The 23,727-nt window shown below is 39.7% G+C and overlaps 9 protein-coding genes across 9 annotated transcripts; 2 read left to right on the top strand and 7 right to left on the bottom strand.

Annotated features, from left to right (window-relative positions):
- Positions 1-4,639: 4,639 nt before the first annotated feature.
- Positions 4,640-5,421, bottom strand: LOC132257723 (heat shock protein 22-like). The gene has a single exon (XM_059754744.1). The coding sequence runs from the start codon at positions 5,397-5,399 to the stop codon at positions 4,737-4,739; it is 663 nt and encodes a 220-aa protein (XP_059610727.1). The 5' UTR covers positions 5,400-5,421; the 3' UTR covers positions 4,640-4,736.
- Positions 5,422-6,039: 618 nt separating this feature from the next.
- LOC132257722 (nuclear hormone receptor HR96) lies at positions 6,040-9,698 on the top strand. The gene is made up of 4 exons (XM_059754743.1): positions 6,040-7,848; positions 8,949-9,158; positions 9,224-9,436; positions 9,498-9,698. The coding sequence occupies exons 1-4, from the start codon at positions 6,451-6,453 to the stop codon at positions 9,696-9,698; spliced, it is 2,022 nt and encodes a 673-aa protein (XP_059610726.1). The 5' UTR covers positions 6,040-6,450.
- A 1,622-nt stretch (positions 9,699-11,320) lies between these two features.
- On the top strand, positions 11,321-12,706 carry LOC132257311 (uncharacterized). Its single transcript, XM_059754169.1, has 4 exons — positions 11,321-11,732; positions 11,803-12,280; positions 12,339-12,465; positions 12,535-12,706. Exons 1-4 carry the CDS (start codon positions 11,620-11,622, stop codon positions 12,672-12,674), a joined length of 858 nt encoding a protein of 285 aa, XP_059610152.1. The 5' UTR covers positions 11,321-11,619; the 3' UTR covers positions 12,675-12,706.
- A 28-nt stretch (positions 12,707-12,734) lies between these two features.
- LOC132258408 (uncharacterized) lies at positions 12,735-16,683 on the bottom strand. Its single transcript, XM_059755733.1, has 11 exons — positions 16,570-16,683; positions 16,267-16,501; positions 15,964-16,203; positions 15,676-15,890; positions 15,042-15,276; positions 14,739-14,978; positions 14,527-14,674; positions 13,714-14,063; positions 13,500-13,642; positions 13,374-13,441; positions 12,735-13,084 (listed from the first exon to the last, which is right to left on the bottom strand). Exons 1-11 carry the CDS (start codon positions 16,622-16,624, stop codon positions 12,851-12,853), a joined length of 2,163 nt encoding a protein of 720 aa, XP_059611716.1. The 5' UTR covers positions 16,625-16,683; the 3' UTR covers positions 12,735-12,850.
- On the bottom strand, positions 14,295-15,630 carry LOC132257313 (protein takeout-like). The gene is made up of 4 exons (XM_059754171.1): positions 15,341-15,630; positions 15,042-15,276; positions 14,739-14,978; positions 14,295-14,674 (listed from the first exon to the last, which is right to left on the bottom strand). The coding sequence occupies exons 1-4, from the start codon at positions 15,405-15,407 to the stop codon at positions 14,473-14,475; spliced, it is 744 nt and encodes a 247-aa protein (XP_059610154.1). The 5' UTR covers positions 15,408-15,630; the 3' UTR covers positions 14,295-14,472.
- Positions 16,684-16,926: 243 nt separating the features above from the next.
- On the bottom strand, positions 16,927-17,945 carry LOC132257312 (protein takeout-like). The gene is made up of 4 exons (XM_059754170.1): positions 17,840-17,945; positions 17,536-17,770; positions 17,319-17,461; positions 16,927-17,263 (listed from the first exon to the last, which is right to left on the bottom strand). The coding sequence occupies exons 1-4, from the start codon at positions 17,907-17,909 to the stop codon at positions 16,962-16,964; spliced, it is 750 nt and encodes a 249-aa protein (XP_059610153.1). The 5' UTR covers positions 17,910-17,945; the 3' UTR covers positions 16,927-16,961.
- On the bottom strand, positions 17,777-19,200 carry LOC132257316 (protein takeout-like). The gene is made up of 4 exons (XM_059754173.1): positions 18,933-19,200; positions 18,730-18,872; positions 18,585-18,652; positions 17,777-18,519 (listed from the first exon to the last, which is right to left on the bottom strand). Exons 1-4 carry the CDS (start codon positions 19,115-19,117, stop codon positions 18,283-18,285), a joined length of 633 nt encoding a protein of 210 aa, XP_059610156.1. The 5' UTR covers positions 19,118-19,200; the 3' UTR covers positions 17,777-18,282.
- Positions 19,201-19,491: 291 nt separating this feature from the next.
- Positions 19,492-20,898, bottom strand: LOC132257315 (protein takeout-like). The gene is made up of 4 exons (XM_059754172.1): positions 20,763-20,898; positions 20,454-20,688; positions 20,207-20,349; positions 19,492-20,149 (listed from the first exon to the last, which is right to left on the bottom strand). Exons 1-4 carry the CDS (start codon positions 20,821-20,823, stop codon positions 19,848-19,850), a joined length of 741 nt encoding a protein of 246 aa, XP_059610155.1. The 5' UTR covers positions 20,824-20,898; the 3' UTR covers positions 19,492-19,847.
- Positions 20,899-21,431: 533 nt separating this feature from the next.
- LOC132257424 (protein takeout-like) lies at positions 21,432-23,404 on the bottom strand. The gene is made up of 3 exons (XM_059754312.1): positions 23,174-23,404; positions 22,417-22,651; positions 21,432-22,346 (listed from the first exon to the last, which is right to left on the bottom strand). Exons 1-3 carry the CDS (start codon positions 23,238-23,240, stop codon positions 21,902-21,904), a joined length of 747 nt encoding a protein of 248 aa, XP_059610295.1. The 5' UTR covers positions 23,241-23,404; the 3' UTR covers positions 21,432-21,901.
- Between the last annotated feature and the right edge of the window lie 323 nt (positions 23,405-23,727).

Below are 23,727 nucleotides of genomic sequence, written 5' to 3'. Positions count from 1 at the left end.
AACACTCTTAACTAAATGTCAGCCCACTTTGGTAAGTTCTGGTGCATTCAGTCCACCTTCTAACCACCTTCTAACCACCTTGTTACATAGATGTATAACATTATATGTTCTTGCCTTGCTTAGATGAATTCTGCCTTGTACGAAACTTCTCCTAATTTTTGTCAATAACTTTTTCAGCACTTATGGTCCAAGTTTGCTCGCAAAAAACTTCTTGGCCGTAATATCACGATAAACTTTTACATTGTTTCAGCCAGGAGCACAATAGAAAGATAAGATGCAATAAATTTCCTGCTTAGTGCATAGCATAATGTTGACGATGCTGCAGAAACTTTTACAATCTCTAAATGAAATGGAGCGCTATAGAGAGGAAGATAAAACCACATGGCTTCGCTCGGGAAAGCGTCAAATTGTTCTCTGTGAAGCCATCACACATTGTTCTCAGTTGGGTCCTTTTTTACCCCGTGACACCCTTGTCACTGCATTGAGGGTCGAAGCACTTAAAAATCCTCGCCAGCAGGGAAGATGCAGAAACGTTAATGCTCAAATGCATCGTAAAAGTCCCGGGGAACCGCAATCTTCTCTCCCTTTTGCTCTATCGCTCAACTTCGGGAGGACCTTTGGAAAAATGGATGGATGTGAGAACTTCATTCCACCCCGGGGAGCTATAAACGTTTATAAACGAGACACTTCCATCATACGAGAAATATGACTGCATGCATTTTGAGCAGTGAAAATGTGATTTATGAAATTTGCACTGCGAAGCGCGGAAATTGAGTAGAATTTAATATTTCCGGATTATATACAAGTATTAGATTTCACTTCTATCCACCCCCAATTCTGCATGTCTGATGCGGAAATTATTATGTGCAGAAAATAACACCTCCCAACATCATGCATGGCGCGGAGCAAACAGGTATTAAATTGTGGGGAGTGAGAAAAGCGTTCATACATGTACAGTAAAGTGAAATAAGACATTCCCATAGCATCATGATGACCACAACTCAGAACTTGTTGCTGTAAAATGGTAATGTTTATTTGCTGCGACAGCAAATTATTTACTCGATATTTCTCTCTGAGCGGTGAAATGCTGAAAGACTGTGTCTGTTATGTATGTGTTCTCAAAAGGGATGCAGAGATCATGTTTATTTTGCCATGGAGATGAAACTACATGGAAGGCAAACATTTGTAAATGAGGTTAAAGACTCTGGAGAATTACCCCGGTTCGAAAATTAGAGTCAAAAACGGTTAGTTTGTTTATTCATCATCCTTCACTTCCACAGAATTGGCAACATGAAAGAAAATCCAATATTTGCCCTACAGATTGCAATAATAAATTGTGACACTGCGGGAGAGCTCTGTGGTTGACCCAATTTCCTTCTGCTTGGCAAATATTTTCTCTAAATTGTCGTCACACTGAAAAATGTCTGTCTCGGCTGCAAAAGGGCGCTCGCAAGCTAATACATTTTTGATGTGGAGAGATGTGAGAATTCCTTACGTGAACACTGAAGAATTCTTATGATTTGCACATTCAATTGTCCTCAGCTTTGTGTTCCACATATGAATTTCACACAGAGTTGCTGGGATTGAGGATAAAGGATGAAACCTCAAGAATTTTGAGCGTAATCGTAAGAATAACTTAGAGAGAAGTTTTTTTTGGCCTCTACTCCATAATACCTAGTGCAACTCAACTCTGGGGACGGATTAGAGTTTGAGGGAACGAGCAAAATGCCAAAGCTTCTCGAAGTGGAAGCACTTTGGTAGAATTTGAATTTTACAATCTCAACCCCTTCGTTTGGGGTTAAAGTGGAAATGACGATCCGGAGAGATGTGGAAAACTTGTCCATTTCGCTATTCACTCCAGTTAGTGATTTATTATTCATCCAACGGTGTGGGTTACAATTTGCTCAAGTCTAAGATGGTGAGACATTTCGGCAGAGTTTGCCTCCGGCGATGGCAACTTAATAGCTCACACTAATTCCCCGAAAATCCACAATATCATCACAACACACTCATCAGTGCTGAAAGGGGAAGCTTGAAGTTTTCACGGGATTATGCCAAGCTCTGGCTGCGTCCCATTGTCTGGCCTGGGCTATGGAGCTTCGCAGTGGCGCCAAACGCCCAATTGAAGAGTCTTCAATTTATTACTCAATGCATTCATTCAAATAACAAATTGGATCTCATCCGGAATGGAGAGAAATGCTATAAATACAATACAATTCATTTGCCCCAAAACTTGGGCACTTCGTGCGCAGTCATTCTCAGAGTGTCACTAAAGGTAATCCATCTGGAATGGGAGTGTGTTCAATTGGTCTTGTCGTATCTAAATTGTTGACATGAAGTTGACACGGATTAAAATAAATGGAGAGTAAGTCTAGTAACACACTTGCCAGCTGAAAAATGAGATTTCCTTCCCGAAGACTCAGTGTGAGTCCGGAAAGGTGACAATGATCTATCGGAATGACACGGAGCTCGCTTTCACTTTTAATTTAACACAAGAGAGCGGAGGAAAAAATCCAAGGAATTTGAATAACAACACATCCGGAGAGAAATATTCCCCGGAAAGGACGTAATTAATTGCTTTCTCACCTCCTGCCGTCGGCCATAGCTTTCTTTTTCCATTATTTATAATCCTTCTGGGTTGTTTTTCAATACAGGGCATTTTCAGAGAATTCCATTTCAAATTAAATATTTATGGCCATGCGAAGCAAAGAGAGAGGAAATAATCTTACTTAGCGCAAGACTCCAAGGGATTTTTCTATAATATCTATTGTATTTGGGAAAGAAGAAAATGTATTTTTTTCTTTACTTTGTAGACTAAATTGATGCTCATGAAAACGGGGATTGAATGTAAGATTTTGTCAGTGAGCGAAAGAAATTTTAATAAAAAGAACTGAATGTGAACGTAACTTTTCACGCGGTCTTAAAGTTCTTTCTCTTCATTTTGGGGTCAGTATAGAGTTCTTTCTTTCATATAATCGCTTTCGAAGGAATCCAATTAATTGACGTTTGCAATAGGTTCATTTTCAGGAAAATTCATGACTTTACAAGTGGCTTTAAGAGTGACAGGAAGGGGTTGAGAAAATTGAGGGAAAGCTCATCGATGGAGCTTTCCAATTAATGCCACGTGATAATTCTGCGGTGGTGGCAACACAGAAGCAATTAGGCGACACCCCAAAATAGTGATGGTCATAAAGAGTACCCCAATGACCTCCATTAAGCGTCTGTCTCTGCCTCAGCGCCGCGCTCGTTCTATGAATACCAATTTAAATGCTTTCGCTGCCGCTCTCCATGTCCTTTTTGTCACTCCTCCTGCAGCAGCACTGAAATTTATATGGGACAGTGAAACTTTTTGAAATTTGCTCTACGCTTCCAGAATGCGATTTCCACCTGTCTCTGTCGGAGGACATGCTCTGAATTCCTCCGTTCTCGCATCCCACCCCCGGGAAAGTTAATGTACAAGGAATGGGGAGCGAGTCTGCTGGGAATTTCCGGTGTTTAACTCTCTTGTATTTACATCCCAGAGTCACCAATTCGAATGCTCACTCTCGTGATGGTATTTCCATCACGAGGTGGGTGGCAATAAATTTGTCTGAATCTGAGATTCTTCGCAGAGAGTATTTTATTGCCTGATGCCAAATCATTTTTCACCGTTTCGCAGCATGTCTAAAATCAAAATCATAATTTGCGCAAATTTCCCATAAATTATCAGCGTGTGTTAATGTATGTGTGTGTCTCTCTGGAATTGAACAATTCCCCGAAATGAGCATCGCGAACAAGTGTGCTCCAACATGGAACGAGATTTAAAATGTGCACCACTGCTAATGATGACAAACAGAACGTGTTAAGCAATTAATTCTCATGGAAATTGCCTCATAAACTATCACAAATTATTTGTACGCCGTTGAGGTGGATAATTTTGGGAGATATTCCCCGCGGAATGTGAAATACAGCGCACAATACTACTTAGATAGCCTCTCAATCAATCAAATGAACCGTTTTGGAGAGACACTTTTATTGGCTGACTAATGTTATATGGAAGATAGTGGCATTAATTGGCTCTTCGAATGATTCACGACAAGATTTGACTTTAGTACAAGCTTTAGTAGGGAAAATTCTTGAGTGAGCACAGAAATCTATTTGAAGATAAGTTTAACATGACCATTGAACAACGCTGTAATGCAAATTTCTTAATTCCTCTCTTAAAGTAAGATTTACGATCACTTTTACTGAATTTTTATAGCGTGTAGCATTTCTCATCTGTCTTCAGAGAGCAGAAGAAATCTTCCTTCACTCGTAGTTTTTTTTCCAATGCTTTAATGCCTGCAAATCAATACGATTTTCCCATTGAAGATGGTCAATAACCTTCCGGTCTGAACAGGTGAAGCGACGTCAGTTCCAGTCAACAGGTAATAATGACGAGAACATTTCCCAGACGTTCAGCCACTCAATCTGTCTGCAGAGTCTCCGGGGAGAATGGGATCTGGTCTGATTTGCGAATGAACCCCAAAAGTGGCCTCAGTGGCCAATTAATTATCCGGACATGTGCTCCAGTGGCTATGGAAATGAGGCGGAAGGTCACCGGAAAGCTCACTCAATAATTAATAAGATGCTGAAGTGCTGATTCATGCAAACAACTCTGTCGAATGCTTTGTCATAGTTTATTTTCCAAATGTGCAAATTTCTCATACAAAGTATAACCACTTGATTGATTAATTCCAATATATTGTCACTACTGATTAATCCATGTTGTCTTTCACCATCTCAAAATCTGACGAGTCATCCTTCTTCTCGGGCATCAGTTTCTCCGCTTCTGCCTCTTTGGGAGCCTCCTCGGGCTGCTGATGAGTTTTCCCTGTCTTCTGGATCGGAATGACTCGCTCTTTTGATTGTGTCGCCAAGAGAGGAACTCTTATACTCAGGATTCCATCATCTGAGAGAGCCGATGAGGCTTCCTCGATGTTGAACTCCTCGGGAATGCGGTAGCGTCGCACGAAACTCCTCGAAATGCTGCCAAATTCATCCTCCTTCTCCTCCTGCTTGCCCTCCACAACAACAAAGTTATCCACTGTCTTCACGTTGATCTCGTCGCTGGCGTAATTCTTCACATCCAGGCTCGCTGTGTAGTCAGTGGGATTCCCCTTTGCTGGGCAGGACTTCTCCTGGCAGAAATCTCTGCGACTGCACCGCCTCCGGCAGCCGTGTCCACGCCTGTGGTGATGCCCATGATGGCCAGATTGTCCAGGCTGATCTTGCCAAGAGAGCTCAGCCAGAAACTGCCGGATCTCGGGCTCCGCGCGATGCAGTTCACTGCTGATATCACTGACAAGTTGTGCAAATGCCATTTTCACTGGTTCACAATTTCTCACAATTTCTTCGGGAACACAAATTCTTGCTCGCATTTCTAGCTCGCTCAAATCGTACTGATGAACTCCAAGTGGAAATCGACTGTATTTATACAACCAGCATGGCATCGAGAAAATTCCATTGAATATCACACCATAAAAATGATGAAATCTGGTGAAAATGTTCTCGATTAGTCTGGAAGGTTCTTTAAGGGACTTTCTCTAGGGATGAGTCACCTCTTTGTTCAGCTGCGAATTGCATATCATTGTAAATTCTGATTATAAGAAGTACCATTTAAGAGGCAAGTAAGAGTGTTAAGAGAGGCGAATGCGAAGCATTTAAGAGGTACATTTTCATGCAATTTAAAAAGAAACTGAAATCTTGACTGAAATATTCCCTGGGAGCGTGATTAATAGAATGAATGTATGGGAAATGAAATTAAAAGTTCGTTTAAAAATATTCAACAAATATTCTCAATTAAGAATTATTACTCATGACAAGACATTTTCATTGCTAATTAATTTTCATCGTCTATCTCTGCAATACAGATATGATATATCAACTGTGAATAATAATTAAACCGAGAATAAACGTTGGACTCCAGAATATTTCACCTGATTTCCAAAGCATCTTTGTGTAGATTTGAATCCACACTTCTTCTCTTTTGGTTCCATTCGAATCTTTTTTAATTTTCAAGATACTTTTCATCCGCCTTATCTTATGGCAAACTGAGCAACTCGGCGGGGAAATTATGGCAGCGCGTGACAGTCAGTGACAGCGCCTCAGTTTCTCTCAGTGTTTTGGTGTGTTGTGCAGGAAAGAGTTTCGAGTGAGAAAAGCACTTTATCAGTGCCTATCAGGGAATTTGGGATCTAAATGACTACCATCACACTTGTGAACATCCACACTCCACCCAGGTGCAGATAGCGGGCGAGCTTATCGCATTTCTGTGCTGGCACAGGTGTTCAATTGGGGCCCCAAAAGAGACTGAGTGCGCGTCCGGACAGTGAGAATAGCAGCAGTGCTTAGTAATCAATGCCTCTGACGTCAGACATGGAGGCGCCGCGGAGCTGAGGGACTGGGTTCGCAGTTCAAGGCCGCGACAGAATGAAGGGTTCCGCGAGCCCGCAGGGCGATTCCGGGGCTGGGAAGCTGTGCAGTGTGTGTGGTGACAAGGCGCTGGGCTACAACTTCAACGCCATCACCTGCGAGAGCTGCAAGGCCTTCTTCCGACGCAACGCCCTGGCCACGAAGCCGCTCACCTGTCCGTTCAGTGACCAGTGCGAGATCACGGTGGTCACGAGACGCTTCTGCCAGAAATGTCGCCTGGAGAAGTGCTTCGCCATAGGCATGAAGAAGGAGTACATAATGTCGGAGGAGGACAAGATCCAGAAGCGCAAGAAGATCGAGCAGAATCGTGCGAGAAAGAAACTGGCCATGGGAGAGCCGCCCGTGAAGGTGAAGCGCGAGCCCATGGACTCTGACGTTTGGATGCAGCGTCCGGAGGGATTTGGGGGCTGCGAGGGCAACTCCTCCTCATCCGAGGCGTCATACCAGCGCCAGGAGGGACAGTTCTCCTCTCCGGAGACCACTGGATCACTGAACTCACCGACGACGCCAACTCTGGCGTCCAAAAACCTGCCCACGATTGAGTCCTCACCCTCGGAGATCGTCAACAGTATTGTGGAGTCCTCAGACGTGTCCAGGGTGATCAATCGCCTGATGAAAACACAGGAGGACGCAATTGACGTGATGGCGAAGATTCTGAACTCTCCCAAGGACGCCATCGTCCTTATCAGTCACTTCGTGGGACAGCCAGGAGATGCCCTGAAAGTCATTAGCAAGATCATGAACTCTCCCTTCGACGCCCTGACCGTCTTCACGAAGTTCATGTCCTCGCCCACGGACGCCCTCGAGATAATCGCCAAAGTGGTCAGCTCGCCGAATGATGTGTTGCAATTCCTGCAGCAACTCATGCGACAACCTGAAGACGGCCTCCAGATCATGCAGAAGTTCATCAATGCGCCCGCTGAGGCTCTAAAGCTGATCAACAACATGATGCACCAGTCGAAGGTGGACTCAACATCGGGCGACAAGTCTCCGGAGCTGGAGAGTCAGCTCAAGACAATACTGCACAGCATACAGCCCAGCGAGAGTCCAAAGTCCTCAATAGGACAGTCACCGGGCGTGATGGCTTCTTCCACGTGCGACGGAGCGCCATCGGAGGAGGCAGAACTGGAGCCAAAGGAGGATGAGGCACGGATGATCCTGGAGGATGTGGAGAAGATGCCCATTCTGCCCAACTCAATCGAGTCCGTCCTTTGCGAGGCAATCAAACTGGAGTACGAGGGATGTTCGTCCATGGGACAGTCAGGGACCAACAGTCGGGAGCTGAATGATGCCGAGAGGGCGAAGCTCAATGAGCTGATCGTGGCCAACAAAGCGCTCTACGCTCCAGTGGATGAGGATCTCTCCAGTCTCATCTCCGATGACTACAGAATGAGGGTGAGTTTGAGTTACTTTGACTGAATTCTCTGTAAATTGTTTATTGATCAATTAAACGCGTCATTTGATTATCATCATAAATTTTCTTACTCATCATTATGTTAAGACGTTAATTATGAGTTAAATGATCAAGAACTAAGCATAATTTGGTTTAAATCAGATTGGCAATTGAATTTGCCCATTTTATCTGCATTAGCATAATTGAGGGAATGCATATAGCTGGTATTCTTCACAAAACACTTCTGCTTCATTCTATTCAAAATGCCTTATCAGTGTTTTCTGCAGTGCTCCGCGATTAAACACGTTCGACATAGTCGAGCTAAAAAATTTCTAACAAGAGTTGTGATAATGTCAATGGCACTTTTGAACTTCGCTGTGGGTCAGTGAGTGTTTAAATATTAATTCATGGGAAAAGTGGGAAGAAAAGACAAATGTATTGATTTTAATATGGCTTCAAACCACCCACTTTGAAGGCCCGTGAATAATAATAAGGAACCCTTATTGAAAACTGGGTGTTGAGAAAGGTTTTGTTCACAGCATTTGGTGGGCAAAGGTTAAAATTCAACAATATATTGTTTGCCTGTGGGTGAAGAATTGTAGCCAAGTGGGCGAATTTATTCCGGAGCCAGAGAGGAGACCATCAAAATCAATTCAGGGTGATCAGTTGATTACAAACGTGAAATTCGTTGTTGGCTCTTTTTCTTAAGTGATAAGGAACACGGCTATCGCTGTCTCGTATTAATTCAGGCACGAATGTGTTGAGAAGAGTTCTCCATCCCTGACTCTTGATAAATATTTTATTTTGGAGTCACACACAGAAAAAATACCACAGCGTAATTTTTACATAAGTCATCCTCTCTCTTGACATAATCCCAAATGGGAAAGCTCGTAAATCTGCCATTGAGCAAATAATTGAGGCACTGCGCAGATGAAATAATGGACCTCAATCACACCCATTGTGGATGTTTGTGTGTCTCTTTGCTGTGATTCAACTTCTTAGTCTTCTAATCAATTTCCCATTCCGCTCCGCGCGCTCAACCCCGAGAGCCGCACTTGAGCTGACGTTTCTTTTTTATGATGGTGTGCTTGTGCCTTTGCAGACCAATCACAACCAGCAAGATCCGCAGCTGCTCAAGCTCGTGAACTTGACTGCCGTGGCAATCAGGCGACTGATAAAGATGTCAAAGAAGATCAGCGCCTTCAAGAATATGTGCCAGGAGGATCAGGTGGCATTGCTCAAAGGTGGCTGCACGGAAATGATGATCCTCAGGTCGGTGATGCAGTACGACAGCGACAGAGCGTCGTGGAAGGTAATGTTTTTTCTAAGAAACACATTCTTGACTTTGGCCTAAAATGTGTGGATTTTCTTCGGCAGATTCCTCACAATCTGGAAGAAATGTCGAGGCTGAAGGCGGACGTGCTGAAATTGGCCAAAGGGAATGTATATGAGGAGCACGAGAGATTCATCCTGACCTTTGATCCCAAGTGGAGAACAGATGAAAATATCATCCTGATTATGTGTGCCATAACACTCTTTTCGCCAGATCGACCTAGAATTGTCCATTCTGACGTGATAAAGCTGGAACAGGTGATTCAACAGCCAATAACTTCTCTCTTCATTACATCCTTAACACTCTTTCCATTCGCAGAACTCCTACTACTATCTTCTGCGAAGGTACCTGGAGAGCGTTTATCCGGGCTGCGAGGCGCGATCGACGTTCCTGAAGCTCATTCAGAAAGTGAATGAGCTGCGGAAGCTGAATGAGGTGATCATCAGCGTGTATTTGGACGTGAATCCGTCCCAAGTGGAGCCTCTTCTGCGCGAGATCTTCGACATGAAGAACCACTGAATGTTTCTGCCTCACAAACACACAGGCTTTCTATGGGACATCACACGACATGCAATTTTCAATCATAACAGGAGCTTTAAGAAATCTTCATCACATGTGATATTTGTAAACTTCTTCAGTTCATTACAAGAGTGCATAGAACAAGCTATAGAATAGTGGATCGTTGTTGCCCAAGGCGCCGACGATGGTGGATTGTCACAGAGAGAAAAAAAACAGTTGATTTTTGTATATGGAAATTTTAACACAGAACGCAGTTATAAACGTTTTAAATGTAATAGTGTTTAATTTTGGAGATAAAACTTTGAAAATATATAGATAAAAGTGTTAGAAGAATATCTCAGACGTTCTGAATCCATTGCAGATCCGATGAAATCTCCTCGCGCTCTCGCTTCATTTTCTTCTTCAAAGGCGACTTTTTCGGCGATGCGGTGTCTTCCTCACGATTCCTCCTCCTCTTCAAACTCTTTCGGGTCAATTCCACTTCCGGAGACTCTTCCTTGATCACCACATTCGCAATTTCTGCGAATTTCTCTTCGAAATTTGCACCCAATAGAGGATGGCGCACTTTCAAACTGCGCGGAAACTCCTCAGGAGCATTGTCCTGAGTGAAAGTGTAGCAAATCTCCGGCTTCTCGGTGCTCTCAGTAAGAGTGATCTTTCCGACAACGGGATAAGTCTCAGCTTTCAGCCTTCCCGCGTCGTGACACGAAACTAGAGTTACTGTCTTGGAAGTTGATTCCGGGAACTTGTCAATGGTAAATTCTAGTCCATTATCCTCGATTTTCGTGCAGCCTGTCAAGGCGATCTTGCGACTAAGCAACGTCTCGGGATTTATCGATTTGTGACACTGCAGAATGAAGACCTCCTCCTCGGAAAACACCTTCACGTCAGGATCATCATTTGTCGGCGCAGTCAGAGATAAATTAGATTGTTTCTGCATGAATTCCTTCACTTTCTCGGAAGCCACGACTTCTTGCTGGCGAATAGCTTCCCGAATAATGGGCTTCTTGATATCCTCCTCATCTGAGTCCTTGGCAGAATCACTCTCAGAACTGGAACTGCTGATTTGCCCCTTTCGGGGAGTCTTTTCGATGGAATCCTGCTCCTCTTTCACACTCAGAGAACCGCTTTTCTGTCGCTTCTTCGATGGACTTTCTTTCTCCTTCTTGAACGACACCTTTTTCCCTGGTGAAAAACTCTTCATTTCCACAGCTTACACAATCTATACGCAAGGAAATCGAGGAATAATTTAACACAACAATCCCAAAACTTGCTATCAATTTTTGTAAACATTCACATGTGCTCACTTGACCGTTGACAAGTTTCTCTCCGAAACGATCGCCGCGCCACAAGCGGCAATTTCGCTTCAGTCGTTTTTCCATCTTTGAAAATTGGAGACGAAGAAATTTTCACTTTGAGTTTTTATTGTTCTTAACAAGATTTGTGCTTTGATTTTGTGTGAAAATATTGTATATGTGTGTTAAATAGAATTGTACAGTATAATTTAAGTGCGTTTTGAAGAATATTCCAAGAAATTAACATAATATTCTGAAGGTAAGTTCTTGTCATTTTATTCTCATTTTTTCACACAACACTGGTTTTCTCAGAATGCAATTTCCCCAATTTTTGGAAGAAGCTAAAGATGTGATTTCTAGCATCATTTCTGTCGTTATATATAATTATTTTTATGTGAAAATAAGATTGTGGAAAAACTGTTAGTAAAATTTCATAAGAATTTCAATATGGCCGTGCTTTCCGAAGCAGCCGAAGAATTCGCCGAATTTCGGTCCGGTTTCCGAGAATTGGACATTTAAAAATTAAATGTCTTATTTTCCCTCTTTAAACTGACACCTTCGCGAGCACATTTTTCTCCTCGATTCCTGTGCATTTTTCCAGAGTTTGTACGGCCATTTTCATTGAAATGGAGGATCGCACAATTCCTGACATCATTCTCGAGCACAACATGCACACAGTGAGGCAGGATCTGTTGAATCTGGTGGAATATGACGAAGCGAATTTCCAGCAAGTATACGCGTAAGTTTTCTCAAATTTCCACCATGATTTTCCGAGAAAATGGATTCTATTGCGTAACTTGTGTTGTCAGGAATTCCCAGGGTAAGGTTCGTCCCATTCTCGGACGGAGGGGCTCCGCTCCTGAGCCTCAGGTGTCTTATTCTCGGAAAATGAGTGCGGATTCTGTCTTCTCCGATGGACTTCTGTTCTCCAAGACGACTCTTGCGCCAGATAGACCATCTTATTTCGACGAGGTGCGCCTTACCAGCCACAGCAAGTGCCATGGCCAGAAGTTCTCTCAAATGGAGCCTTCCAATCCGGAGAAGAAGTTGAATTTCGGCGCCATCAACGTTTTCCCCAAATCACGCGCTCAGCCCAAAGAGAAGAATTTGCCGCAGAAGCTGAAGGTTCTGGAGGATAGTCTTCTAAACTTTGTCAATCTCTCGAAGAGCTTAAACGCTCTCCAACCCATGAAATTCGCTGTTATCCATACAGATGCTGGACCTTTTAATGGATTGAACGAGTACTTTGATTACTTGATCAATTTGGCCATCAAGGAGGAATACTGGGTAAATCTTTAACCTCTCCATGAACCTGAAGACTTCTAATGCCTTGTTATTGATCCAGATCTCAACAATCACATCTACGCTCAATCTGACGGACACTTTCAAGGACGGCTTCTTCTACTTGAGCCACGAGCTCTATGAGAGCATCGTCGAAGCGGGGAAATTCACCAAAAAGCCCTTCCGATTTGGTAAGTGAAGCCATTGATTAGAAGCCAAGCATTTTTCTCCTCTTTACACGCACTCTTATACTCTTGTAGAAGACATGCATGAGCTTAATGATTCCATTGATGCACTAATTTACTGGATTCGTGTATTTTACACCTTTGTCTGGCTCATGATGCGCCACAGTGAGAATGTGGGTCAAGTGCAGGAACGAAATCTCTTCATTGGCGTCTAGATGCTTATGAAAATGCACAAGATGCATTAAAGCAATATTAATTATAGGTTTTGTAGTTAGTGTTTTAATACTTTTAATTGTAGCTTCTGTTTAAATGTTTAACTGAGAGTAAAATCTCAGAAGTATAAATTAAAAATAAAGATAAACCAAAGTGTTTCTCGAGCTGAGCGGCATTTTCACTGCACGAGGAAGAACTTCAGCGGAACTTTGGTGGACACTTTGTTGAACACATCCTCTGTGATCTTGGAAAATACCTTTGTGATCGATGGTTTCATGTCTTTGAAGACGTCTCGCCAGTTTTCATTGACATACTCGTGAACGGCATCGTCAATTTCCTTGTTCTCATTGAAGATATTGTCTAACTTTGTCCACATGCTCTCCGGTTTAATGTCCACCATTGTGTTTATGGCCTGAAAATGTATGGAAAATAATGCCATAAGTATTATAAAATGCTCCACTTTTGACGCAAAAGCGATGAATTTATTTGAATAAATTGTACGTAAAATATCAGTAATCGACGATCTTATTATTGCCACTATTGCAATTAAACAACTATGATTATTGTTATTACTCATAAGTATTTCCAGAATAGAAGAAATTGTTTACCAATGGAATTGCATTATAAATCTCTCACGAGTAGTTATTTGATTTGATAGACCCTGCGGGAAGATCTTGAAAATATTGATTCACTTATCTTACCTTGATGTAAATTTCTCCATTCTGTGTGTATTTCTCCAAAGTGTATTTCACTGTTAATTCCACATTATCTGCAAAAGAAAATCCCTCACTCAATCTTCACTTCTTGTACTGCACAAGAACACTTACTTATTGTGATATTGCCAATTCCTGAGCTTGTCAGTGGAATGAGATGAAATTTGCCTTTCATTTTATAGGGGCCGTGCAGGGTGAGTTGAGGCGCCGTGAGCACGATTTCGTTCTCTTTCCCGCTAAAGTCTTCCTGTATTCCACTGGGTGTGAAGAGAAGAAATATGGTTTGAATATATTTTGTCACATGAACAACAATTCCAAATGTTCCTACGTAGCTCTGACTGCCTTCATCTTCCGCAATCCGTGGAGTTTTACATTGAGCAACAGCAGTTTGAAATGCACTGTCGGTGTGTACTTTGTCGAGAGTGTGGCATTATCCACGAGAAGTGGATCCATTGGGCGAAAATCGAGAAAATCATCACCAAAAAGACTGAGAATCACATTAAAGAGTTTCACTACACAATCACCATCACCGTATGTGCAAGGCGTAAAAGGTTGTTGGGCGTAACTCAGAGAACAGAGGTTGATAAAGAGAAAAATTTTCCACTTTTCCATCTTTTCGCCTGTCGTGTCTGGTGGAATGTACGCGATAAAATACTCTTGAGTGGTGGAGAATGATTGCTTTTATACAGTCTGATCGGTTGCGAGATGCGAAAATGTTTTCACGATGCATAAATTAGTATGAATTCTAAATAATATGGATGCTATTTAACTGATTTCTTGCTAATAGTAATTATTTTGTGGAAATCAATACGACTTGTGAAGGAAATTATTGGGTTTTTTGATAAATAAGTCTGCTGAATGTTTGGAAAAATACTTGATAGACAACTTTTCTTGTCTTTCTCTCTTATAATAACAATTCCATATACACATATACAAATAATAATATGCTAAGCAAAGAACTACTCTGATGAATATTGTTGTTAGAATTTCTAATGACCTCAAGAAATTACTTCATGACGGAATTGGAGACATTTATCACACTAAACCAGTTTATTCTCTTTTTATCACTTTGTTTTGTGGTTGATTTTCAGTTTTCCAAGAAGAAATCTTTGTAGGGTGTCTTGGAGAACGGCTCAATTACGAGGCTGCTGAAGAACTTTCCACTCAACTTGAACATTATGGGCTTCATTTCGTCATAGAATAGCTGCCAATTTTGGTTAAAGAAATCATTGGCACTCTGACCCAAAGCCTGATCCCCGTTAAAGAGATTGTCAAAATGGAAGTACATCCTTGAAGAGAAGCGTTGTATTTATCGTTAGATGCGATTACGAGTGGCTCTAATAAATCTCTTACCTGGATGTTGTAAATTGTGTTTTGTGATTCAGCAGCTTCATGTACTTCTGATTGTCTTTTTCAATCAATTTCACTGTGGCATTCCATTTGAAATCCCAATCGAGCATTGTATAGTTACACTTTCCTTCGCCTTCCATCGGAAAGAGGAGAATTTGGGCACGCATCTTGTAATCTCCAATTACTTTAACTTTATCCAATGTGTAGTGAATGTAGAGATTCGTTGGGTTTTCCGTGAAACCTCTAGAATTTGTGGAAAATATTTCGTTTATCCACGTTCGAACGCACTTTAGTTTATCAACTTACTCAATTTCGAGTATGTTAGCATTAGAAAATCCGTACACGTCAATATCAATGAGGTTTAGTTGAATATTTAGAACTCCCTTCGTTGTCTTTTTCACGTCGATTTTGTCATAAAACAATGGATCGATGGATTGTATGTTCATTTCTTTAATTCCACCAGGAAAATTTTTAATAATATGCGATGCAGTCTCGCGAAGACATTTGGAATCACCATATCGACATTTTTGAATGCCCGGAGCTGTGAAATATTCATGATATGTAGTTCAGAACTGATTTGATAACTGTCGCTGATGATGTCTTACGAAATTCAGCATATGCCTTGTGGAAAAGTACAATTAACGCTGATAAAACTATCACAAATCTTTCCATTTCTCTGGGATGATGATTACTGCCAAAGTCTCGAGAAAATACTGGAAAATTTTAAAGATCAGGTCCATTTATATACTCTCTGCCCTGTCTAGCTGTCATTATCTCGAAAACAATTTAGCGTGAGATAAATAGTTTCAGACTTGATGCAACAATTAGTGGTCGACATAGTTTTTACAAAATAATTGTGATCTATGCAAATGACATGCTAAATTTCTAATAATTTGTTTATTAGCAATTGATCTTTGACTTAAATTGAACTGCATAATTTATTCATTCGCTATTTTCTCCTCGTCGAAGAGTTCATTGTAGGGAATCTTGGAGAGAGGACCGCTAATGACGTTCTGCAGTATTTGTGAGATTGCATCCGTGAGTGCTGGCTTCAGTTCAGTCAAGAGAACGTTCCAATTTTGATTGAGGAATTGATTCATGTTCTCACTCAGTGCTTTGTCACCGTTAAATAGATTCTCAAAGTACATGTGAAGCCTGACGAGAGACAGCAAATAGATAGTTATCGTAATAATCTGTTTGAAAAAGGCAATCCATTAAGTTTAATTACCTGGTTGTGTTAAAGAAAAGCCGCGAATTGTCGACTTGTACGTATTCCTTATTATTCTTTGTAATCTTTTTCACTGTAAATTTCCATCCGGCATCCCAGTTATCGAATGTGAGATTGCATTTTCCCTGTCCGTTAATAGGAAGTAGCAAAATACGTCCTTTCGCCTTGTAATTCGCTGTCAAGACGAGCTTGTCTAGACGAGCTCTCATCTCGATCTTTCCTGGATTTCTCTCGAAACCCCTTTTGCGATGTAAATTGATTGAATTAGAATTAATTTCATGCTGATATTCGTGATTTACTCACTCCATTTTGTAGACTTTCAATTGACTGAGACCATTGAGAACAATATCCCGGAAGAACAGGTTGATATTAACCGGTCCATCCGCATTCTGTCTAATGTCCACCTTGTCCACGTGAAGAGGATCGAGTGGGATGAGATTCAATCCTGGATTTCCATTTCCGGAAGACCTAAGAACGTCCTGAGATGACTCAATCAAGCATTGAGAATCTCCAAACTGGCACTTTTTCACATTGCTTGCTGGAATTTTTAACAAAATTCACATTAAAATATTTTTGTCAGTCCGTCAAAATCATTAGTACACTTACGAAATTTGGCTGATATCAAGACAAAGGATAGTGAAAGAAGAAAAGCTTTCTTCATTTTCTCAACTTAAGGATAGAACGGTTTATAATGACAATGTTTGATTGAATAACTTGGATTTGTGTGAAGTTGCGCGGTTTTATACGAGTTTCTCTCAAGGATTTAATCTGATTACAATCTCTTACGTCTAATTTCCTCTCTCTGTCTCTCACTTGTGATCAATCGTGTGCGATACTGGAAGAAAATGTGAAGCATTCAGTGAATTTGCATTGCAAATTTGTGCATGTATGCAAGCTTTACTGTAAAGTTTCCAGTTATGTGTGAAAATTTACAGAGACGAGCTTTATAATACTAGACAGAAGCTTTTTCTCATCACTTTATTTTGACATCACATTGATTACACATTGAAGAATGTTCTATAAGGTATGCGGCTTAGAATATGATTGAAGATATCCATCCAAATTTGCCCAAATGTCTTCATGGCCGATGGTTTGATGTCCTCATAAACCAATTGCCAATTTTCGTTGATAAATTGATGTCCATACTCATTCATTTGCTTGTTTCCACTGAAGAGATCGTCAAAGTTCATGTACATTCGAGTAGTACTGACATTGAGCTTGAGTTTCTCAACCTCCGCATATTCCTCGCCATCCTTGATGACTTTCTTCAATTTTAACTTCATCGATCCAGCAATGTTGTCTGAAAACAACTCCATTATCTTACTTGAAACAGAAATAATTCTGAAATTCCATACCCAATGTCACATTTGACGTTCCCGATCCTTGAATATCAAGCAGCAACAGCTTTCCTTTGATCCTATAAGGCCCTATTAGAGTGAATCTTGGTGCTTTAATCATCAATTCCGCCTTTGTTCCATCAAAATCCTCCGGGAAACCACTGGAATGCCATTCAATACATACAATAGCGCATAACATTGTTTTCACATTGAAAACGTAATGGAAAAATCTTACCTCACGTCAGTGATCTTTGTATCGCGATATCCCAGAAATTGAAAGTCTTTGAATTGCAACGTGAAACTGATGGTTCCTTTGCCTTGTTGAACAAGAGTGGCATTTTTGATGGTCAAAGGATCCAAAACTGGTAACTCTAACTCTTCATTTCCCATCCAGAATTGATTTATGATGGACTGTTGCAGCTCTACAGCGCACGCCATGTCACCATAGTCACATTTTATCAACTGAAATGCTGTAATTTATAGAATCGAATGCAATATTTTTATTCATGTAAATCGTATAAAACTTTCACTAAACTTACACTTAAATCCACCTATTAACTTAACTTTTAGTAGACCTACAACGAGTACGAGTGAGAGAAAAGCTTTCATTTTGTTTGATCTTTTCACTTTGCGAGCAAACTTAGGAATGCGAATCTTTCTCAATAGATCCGTTCAATTATATAGTGAGAATTTATATAATAAATTTCTATGTATATATAAAAGAATTAACACCTGTGTGGGTGGGATTAGATCGTCTGAAAGGCATAAATCGTCATAAAAGTAGTGTCGGAAAACGATTTGCATTGTGCAGTGATGAAAATACATATATGACGCATGTCTAGTCTGCTATTATATCATAACTAATAGCAACTTTGCAATAAAATTATGAATTATTTTTAATTATACACACTGAGGTGTTTTATTAATAATTGTTCTCCACCCCCTGATCCTCCTGACCCTTTACTTCAATTCTATTCTTACTCTATTCGTCTATGAAGAACTCTTCGTAAGGAATCTTTGTAGTGATCTGATTGAATATGTCTTGCCATATTTTAGTAAAAGTCTTATAAATTGAGCTTTTTAAAATCGAATACACCTGCTTCCAGTTTGAATTGACATATTCATAAGCAATTTCTTCGACAATTCTATTATCCTCGCGAGATTCGGGAAATTCAAGTCTCATCCGATCAAACTCAGCTTTAATTTTCATATTATCTATCTGTAAAAAAGAAGAAATGATAAAAATTAGACTATTAATCATACAGAAGGCAATTAAGAACAAACCCGGGCATAAATCTTTCCATTCTTCTCCAACTTTCTGCTTATGAATCTCAACCGTGTGTGCACATTTACTGAAATGGAAATTAATGCGTGAGAAATGTTAAAAGCTATTGATTTAGAGAAATACAGAAAAACTTTTCACACTTACATAAGATTACTGTGCTGTTGCCTGATATTTGAAGAGGCAAGCCGAAGAGAGTTCCTCGTGCATCGTAGATTCCGTTCATGACATATTTGGGTGTGAAGAGCATAATTTCATTCTCCTTGCCGTCAAAATCCTTCAGGAAGCCACTGTAATTATTTTATAAAAATTACAATCGAATCAGTGGCTAAATTACCATTTTCTCTTACGTGAACTTTTTGGTTGTCGTATTTCGGAATCCATGAAAAGTGGAATTGTCAAAAGTGCAGTTAATCTTGAATGGTCCTATTTCTTGAGTCTTTATAACAAAATCCTTGATTTCAACGGGATCTAGTGGTGGTATATCCAAATCCTTGTTGCCATCTGCCAACTTTTGAATGAGCGAATCATACATTGTCACAAGACAATCGGAGTTTCCATATGGACATTTCACAACGCCAAAAGCTGGAAAATTGTACGATAAATTGCAGTTACTTTCTCACAAGCGCTACGACGTTGTGTCTTACAGCTGATAAAATCCTGTGCCGGTACTACTGATATAATGCTGAAGAATTCAGTTAAAAGCACTAAAACAAATTTTGAACACTGCATTTTCACTAGTTTCTTCCAACACTGTTTCTTGTGCACTCAACCAAGGATTAATGCAAACTGTCTTGAAATTGTAAGTCAAATGCATTTTTATACGGTCTGTGAATTGATTACATATCAGAGCTCTTTGTTTTGTAATAGGAACTTCCTGAGAACCTTTGCATATAAACAAATAATAAATTGTGTGCAGTGTATTAAATATATTTTCAACTCAACATATCTGGGAAACCTTTCATATATGCACATAAAATCAACGATTATATTGTATTATTACTGTTATCATCTATCAATTGATTGACACAGTATAAGATTGAGTAAGGTAATTGACTTCGAGAAGATACAGTTTCGTTTTGTAATGCAAATATCTTTCCGATTGAGATTAATTTCCAGAAATCACTTATAAAATCTGTTTACTTTGTCAAAATATTGTTGTTAAACGCAGAGCCACTTTAATGATAATAGTAATAAGATAACATCTTTTCACAATGAAATAAAAATTCAAATGAATAATTCATTCGTGAGTAAAGTTAGTGAAGTTATTCGACAAAGTATTCTCTGTATGGCAATTTGGCGAAGACATTGTTGATGATTGTTTGAATGGCTGCTGCATAAGCTTTGGATATGTCTGGCTTCAATTCGTTAAAAATATCCATCCAGTTCTCATTCAGGAAGGTATTTGTAGTGTCCCCTAAGAGTTTATCGCCATTGTAGAGATTATCAAAATGAATCCAGAGTTTGGAGGTTGTCATTGAGATTTTGATGTCGTTGGTCTGGAAGTAGTCATTTTGGTTCTTCGTGACCTTCTTACCGGTGAATTTTACACGGATTTTAACGTTTTCTGTGAATAAATTAGTCTTAATAGTAATGCAAAATGCTTTAGATATCCAAGTCTAACCTAAGGTGAAGTTGCTTTGGCCATTTCCTTGAATGGGTAAAATTAAGACTTTCCCACTGATTTGATATTGTCCAACCAATTGAATTATTGGCGCCACAAATTCAATTTCATTCTTCGATCCTTCATACTGTTTCGAGAAACCGCTGGAAATATACAGAGAAAAATACGTAGAAAAAGCGTGAGAAAACTGCCAACAAGATTAATATTACAGTGATCGGAAAAATTATGCAAAATATAGTCTTATTACGTTATTCTCTGAATTGCGATATTTTTCAAGCCATGAAGGGTAACATTGTTGAAAACCAGTCTTATGTTGACAGCTCTGTTCCCAGAATTCTCAATACTTATGGTTTTTATGGTAACAGGATCCAGAGGAACCAGATTTAGGGATGGCAATCCATTGTAGTGTTCTGAAATGACTTTCTGGGCCACTTGAGTCATACAATTTGAGTCTTCATATTGACATCGTGATATTGTCGAAGCTGCAAAGATTTTATTCATATTCACGACAGTTTTATGTCTTATTTATGCAAAGGAGAATTATCTTGAAACTCACGAAATTTCGCTCCACTGCAACTCAATATGAAAATGATTATTATAATTCCTCGAGAAAACATGGCGATTATTTAGAACTTTGCACAAAACAACTGAACAAATTCACTTTTAATGTGTATTCGATCACTTTGTGATGTGTTGTGAAATCAAACTGATATAATTTCCTTGTTTTATATGAATTCTTGTGCGAAGGTTGATCAGTGGATATCTGTACATTACTCTTGGCAATGTGACAATTTTCAGAATGATATCTTAAGCAATATTTTATATGAAAAAAAAATCGCCGGATTGTAGACAAGTTTTCCCAGTTTATTCTCGTCTAGTGAGAAAAAAGGCAGTTCAACCCTGCACATCAAGATCACTGCTAATAAGTTCTGAATGGAGAGTGAAAGTGATGCGAAATTGCGTGAAAAAGTAAGCAGAATATGGATGTGAGAAGAATCCTTGAGAACTGCTTTTTATTTTTCACATCGCGATTGAATTTATCAGCGTTTTGTTTGCAATGATTGATTCATTGGAAGAGATTTACAGAGCATTATATCATGGGAAATGAGGAAAGGAATACAGAATAACCATTATTGGAAAGTTGATATTCTGTCTTATTGAATTCATCAACATATTTTCACACTGCGATCAACTTGCAATTTGCCAACATTGTATAGTGAGTAAAGGGGAGACAGAATTGGGAGTTGTTTTCCTTTCATATAAAGTTTATTGATGTGTAATTTTCGTATTATGATATAAAAGTACAACAATTATCTTATATAACTTGCAAGTGTTCTTTTGAATCTCGATGAATAAATTATATCATTACATCTTGTTGTTAATAATTGTAGAAGACTTGAAAAGAATTTTTTTTAAATAATGCCTCTCCTAACGCTTAAATAAACTTTCCTATGTACATGTCACTTCGGAATATGATACAAAGTTTTTTTTCTAGTTTATCCACGTGGCAGATCTCAATTGCAGCAAGTGCAAATGCGAATAATTTTGCATTCTTGAGTAAATTTTAACATCGTACGTGATTGAATATCATTTTGCCTGAGAGATTGAATCGTCTTAATTGAGAAAGCTGAGATTGTATGAAAAGTATCAATTACACTTGTTCACAGATGACGATGTTTAGCTTGTTGAACTCGTCTAGTCCAGGTAGATATCACTGTAGGAGATCTTTGAGAATATCGTGTTAATGATGTGATTGAAGATTTGCGAGAATGCATCGTTTATGGCCGGTTTCAACTCATCCAGAATATCCTTCCAGTTCTCATTGAGGAACCTGTTCATGTTGTCACTGAGCGCTTGGTCGCCATTGAAGAGATTCTCGAAGTTGATGTGAAGGCGGGTGGTGCCGAAATTGAAGAGGAAGTCTTTCGTCTGAATGTACACTTTGGAGTTTTTGTACGTTTGCGACGTCTTGAACTTGATCTTGAACGTGAGGTTGTCCAGTGTCAGATTGCTCTTGCCATTGCCCGTAATGGGCAGAATCAGCACACGCCCGTCAATCTTGTACTGACCCAGCAGCATAACGCGATCCAGAGTCGCCTCAGCCTCGAAAACGACATTCGTGGGATCTTTATCAAAGCCCCTGTTTTTTTTGTGAGAAAAGAGTGCATTTTTGTTATACAACATCAGTGACTTATTGCTTAAATACTCACTTCACTTTCGTCACTACGAGATTCTTCAATCCCGTGATGTCCGTATTGCTGAGCATGAGATTGATGTTGACAGGACTCTCTCGCTCCTGAGTGATTTTAATCTCATCAACGTGCAGTGGATCAATGGGAATGAGGTGAAGTCCTCGATGTCCATTGGGAACCATCCGAATCACCTTTGTGATGACTTCCGGCAAGCATTGTAAATCGGCTGGCTTGCATTTGGGAATGTCATCAGCTGAAGAGAGACAATTAACATAAATGGATTAAACATTAATTGTAAGCATTAAATCTATTGTTATTATAAAATCGCAATTGTGTTATTAATTAAACATGAATCATTAAGATTCCAATCCATTTTGTATTAGCATATTTTTTTCGCGTAATTTCTTCTTGGAAAATCACACACATGAATTGACGCACATTTTTTTGAGAGGAAGCGGCAATTTTTCATACGAAGGTTTCAAGTTCACGATAATTTATGATAAAAGTGGAATTTTACAGGAAAACTAAAAGGTATTTCTGTCACTTTTGAAGTGTTTTGCCGTCTAGTGTGAAACTTGAATTTATTCAATCATTATTTGTTCTCACTGTTAGCATTTAATAGCGATAATACATTTGGTGAATTCTGACCGTTTTTTCCTAAAATTACACAATGACTATGCGAAGAATGTTGTTGTCAAAAATCACCAATATGTGAAAAGTGTAATTTCCTGGATATTTATTTTGGCACACACGATGATCGAACTGAGTCACTTACGAAATTTAGCCGCAAGCGATGACTTCACGAAGAGCAATACGCTGATTAGGAAGATAAATCTGATCATTTTTGTATACACTTTTCTCGCTAATCTTCCCAACACACTTGGCAGAAAATGAATGAGTTAATTAGAGGCGGGAAATTTGCGATCACAATCACTGAAAATTTCCCTCTTGTTTGTGCGTACACGCAAAAAAGCCGTGTTCACCGGTTGACGGCGGCGTTAACAATGGTCTTGGCTGGTGATTAGACTGATTCTTTATATAGCGAACTTATTCAAGGATTTCTAGTCGTCTCGTCTCAGCTATCAACACTAGTGCATCGACTTACACTGCTTCACAACTACATTTATCTGCTAGACATAAAATAAGCTCTTCACCGGCGCTTTTTTGCTACAATATTTCGTTTATGTATTCAATTAGGGTCTGAGAATATCATACTCAACAGCGCTTATATTGTTTTGTCTAAATACTTCCAGGAAAAGAAAATCATGGTATTTACGGTTCACAACCTTGACTAATTCATCGAATTCATCAGTAAAAATTTCTATGTAG

Source organism: Phlebotomus argentipes, unplaced genomic scaffold (genome assembly GCF_947086385.1).
Source record: "Phlebotomus argentipes unplaced genomic scaffold, Phlebotomus argentipes genome assembly scaffold_4, whole genome shotgun sequence".
Lineage (NCBI taxonomy): Eukaryota > Metazoa > Arthropoda > Insecta > Diptera > Psychodidae > Phlebotomus > Phlebotomus argentipes.
Note: the sequence above shows the minus strand (reverse complement) of the source record. Positions and strands in the feature narration are given on the sequence as shown.

Coding starts and splice junctions, on each gene's coding strand:
- LOC132257723 (XM_059754744.1), bottom strand. CDS start 5,399: ATGCGAGCAAGAATTTGTGTTCCCGAAGAAATTGTGAGAAATTGTGAA.
- LOC132257722 (XM_059754743.1), top strand. CDS start 6,451: ATGAAGGGTTCCGCGAGCCCGCAGGGCGATTCCGGGGCTGGGAAGCTG. Junction 7,849..8,948: donor CCGATGACTACAGAATGAGG/GTGAGTTTGAGT, acceptor GTGCCTTTGCAG/ACCAATCACAACCAGCAAGA. Junction 9,437..9,497: donor ACGTGATAAAGCTGGAACAG/GTGATTCAACAG, acceptor TTCCATTCGCAG/AACTCCTACTACTATCTTCT.
- LOC132257311 (XM_059754169.1), top strand. CDS start 11,620: ATGGAGGATCGCACAATTCCTGACATCATTCTCGAGCACAACATGCAC. Junction 11,733..11,802: donor AATTTCCAGCAAGTATACGC/GTAAGTTTTCTC, acceptor TTGTGTTGTCAG/GAATTCCCAGGGTAAGGTTC. Junction 12,466..12,534: donor CAAAAAGCCCTTCCGATTTG/GTAAGTGAAGCC, acceptor ATACTCTTGTAG/AAGACATGCATGAGCTTAAT.
- LOC132257313 (XM_059754171.1), bottom strand. CDS start 15,407: ATGGAAAGATTTGTGATAGTTTTATCAGCGTTAATTGTACTTTTCCAC. Junction 15,277..15,340: donor CAAGGCATATGCTGAATTTC/GTAAGACATCAT, acceptor AATATTTCACAG/CTCCGGGCATTCAAAAATGT. Junction 14,979..15,041: donor GCTAACATACTCGAAATTGA/GTAAGTTGATAA, acceptor CACAAATTCTAG/AGGTTTCACGGAAAACCCAA.
- LOC132258408 (XM_059755733.1), bottom strand. CDS start 16,624: ATGAAGAAAGCTTTTCTTCTTTCACTATCCTTTGTCTTGATATCAGCC. Junction 13,442..13,499: donor AATTGGCAATATCACAATAA/GTAAGTGTTCTT, acceptor TTTCTTTTGCAG/ATAATGTGGAATTAACAGTG. Junction 13,085..13,373: donor ATGGAGAAATTTACATCAAG/GTAAGATAAGTG, acceptor ATACATTTTCAG/GCCATAAACACAATGGTGGA.
- LOC132257312 (XM_059754170.1), bottom strand. CDS start 17,909: ATGAAAGCTTTTCTCTCACTCGTACTCGTTGTAGGTCTACTAAAAGTT. Junction 17,771..17,839: donor GTTAATAGGTGGATTTAAGT/GTAAGTTTAGTG, acceptor TATAAATTACAG/CATTTCAGTTGATAAAATGT. Junction 17,462..17,535: donor ACAAAGATCACTGACGTGAG/GTAAGATTTTTC, acceptor ATGGCATTCCAG/TGGTTTCCCGGAGGATTTTG.
- LOC132257316 (XM_059754173.1), bottom strand. CDS start 19,117: ATGTATGATTCGCTCATTCAAAAGTTGGCAGATGGCAACAAGGATTTG. Junction 18,873..18,932: donor ACGACAACCAAAAAGTTCAC/GTAAGAGAAAAT, acceptor AAATAATTACAG/TGGCTTCCTGAAGGATTTTG. Junction 18,653..18,729: donor CAACAGCACAGTAATCTTAT/GTAAGTGTGAAA, acceptor TTTCCATTTCAG/TAAATGTGCACACACGGTTG.
- LOC132257315 (XM_059754172.1), bottom strand. CDS start 20,823: ATGTTTTCTCGAGGAATTATAATAATCATTTTCATATTGAGTTGCAGT. Junction 20,689..20,762: donor TTGCAGTGGAGCGAAATTTC/GTGAGTTTCAAG, acceptor AAATCTTTGCAG/CTTCGACAATATCACGATGT. Junction 20,150..20,206: donor CCAAAGCAACTTCACCTTAG/GTTAGACTTGGA, acceptor ATTTATTCACAG/AAAACGTTAAAATCCGTGTA.
- LOC132257424 (XM_059754312.1), bottom strand. CDS start 23,240: ATGATCAGATTTATCTTCCTAATCAGCGTATTGCTCTTCGTGAAGTCA. Junction 22,652..23,173: donor ATCGCTTGCGGCTAAATTTC/GTAAGTGACTCA, acceptor GTCTCTCTTCAG/CTGATGACATTCCCAAATGC. Junction 22,347..22,416: donor CTCGTAGTGACGAAAGTGAA/GTGAGTATTTAA, acceptor CAAAAAAAACAG/GGGCTTTGATAAAGATCCCA.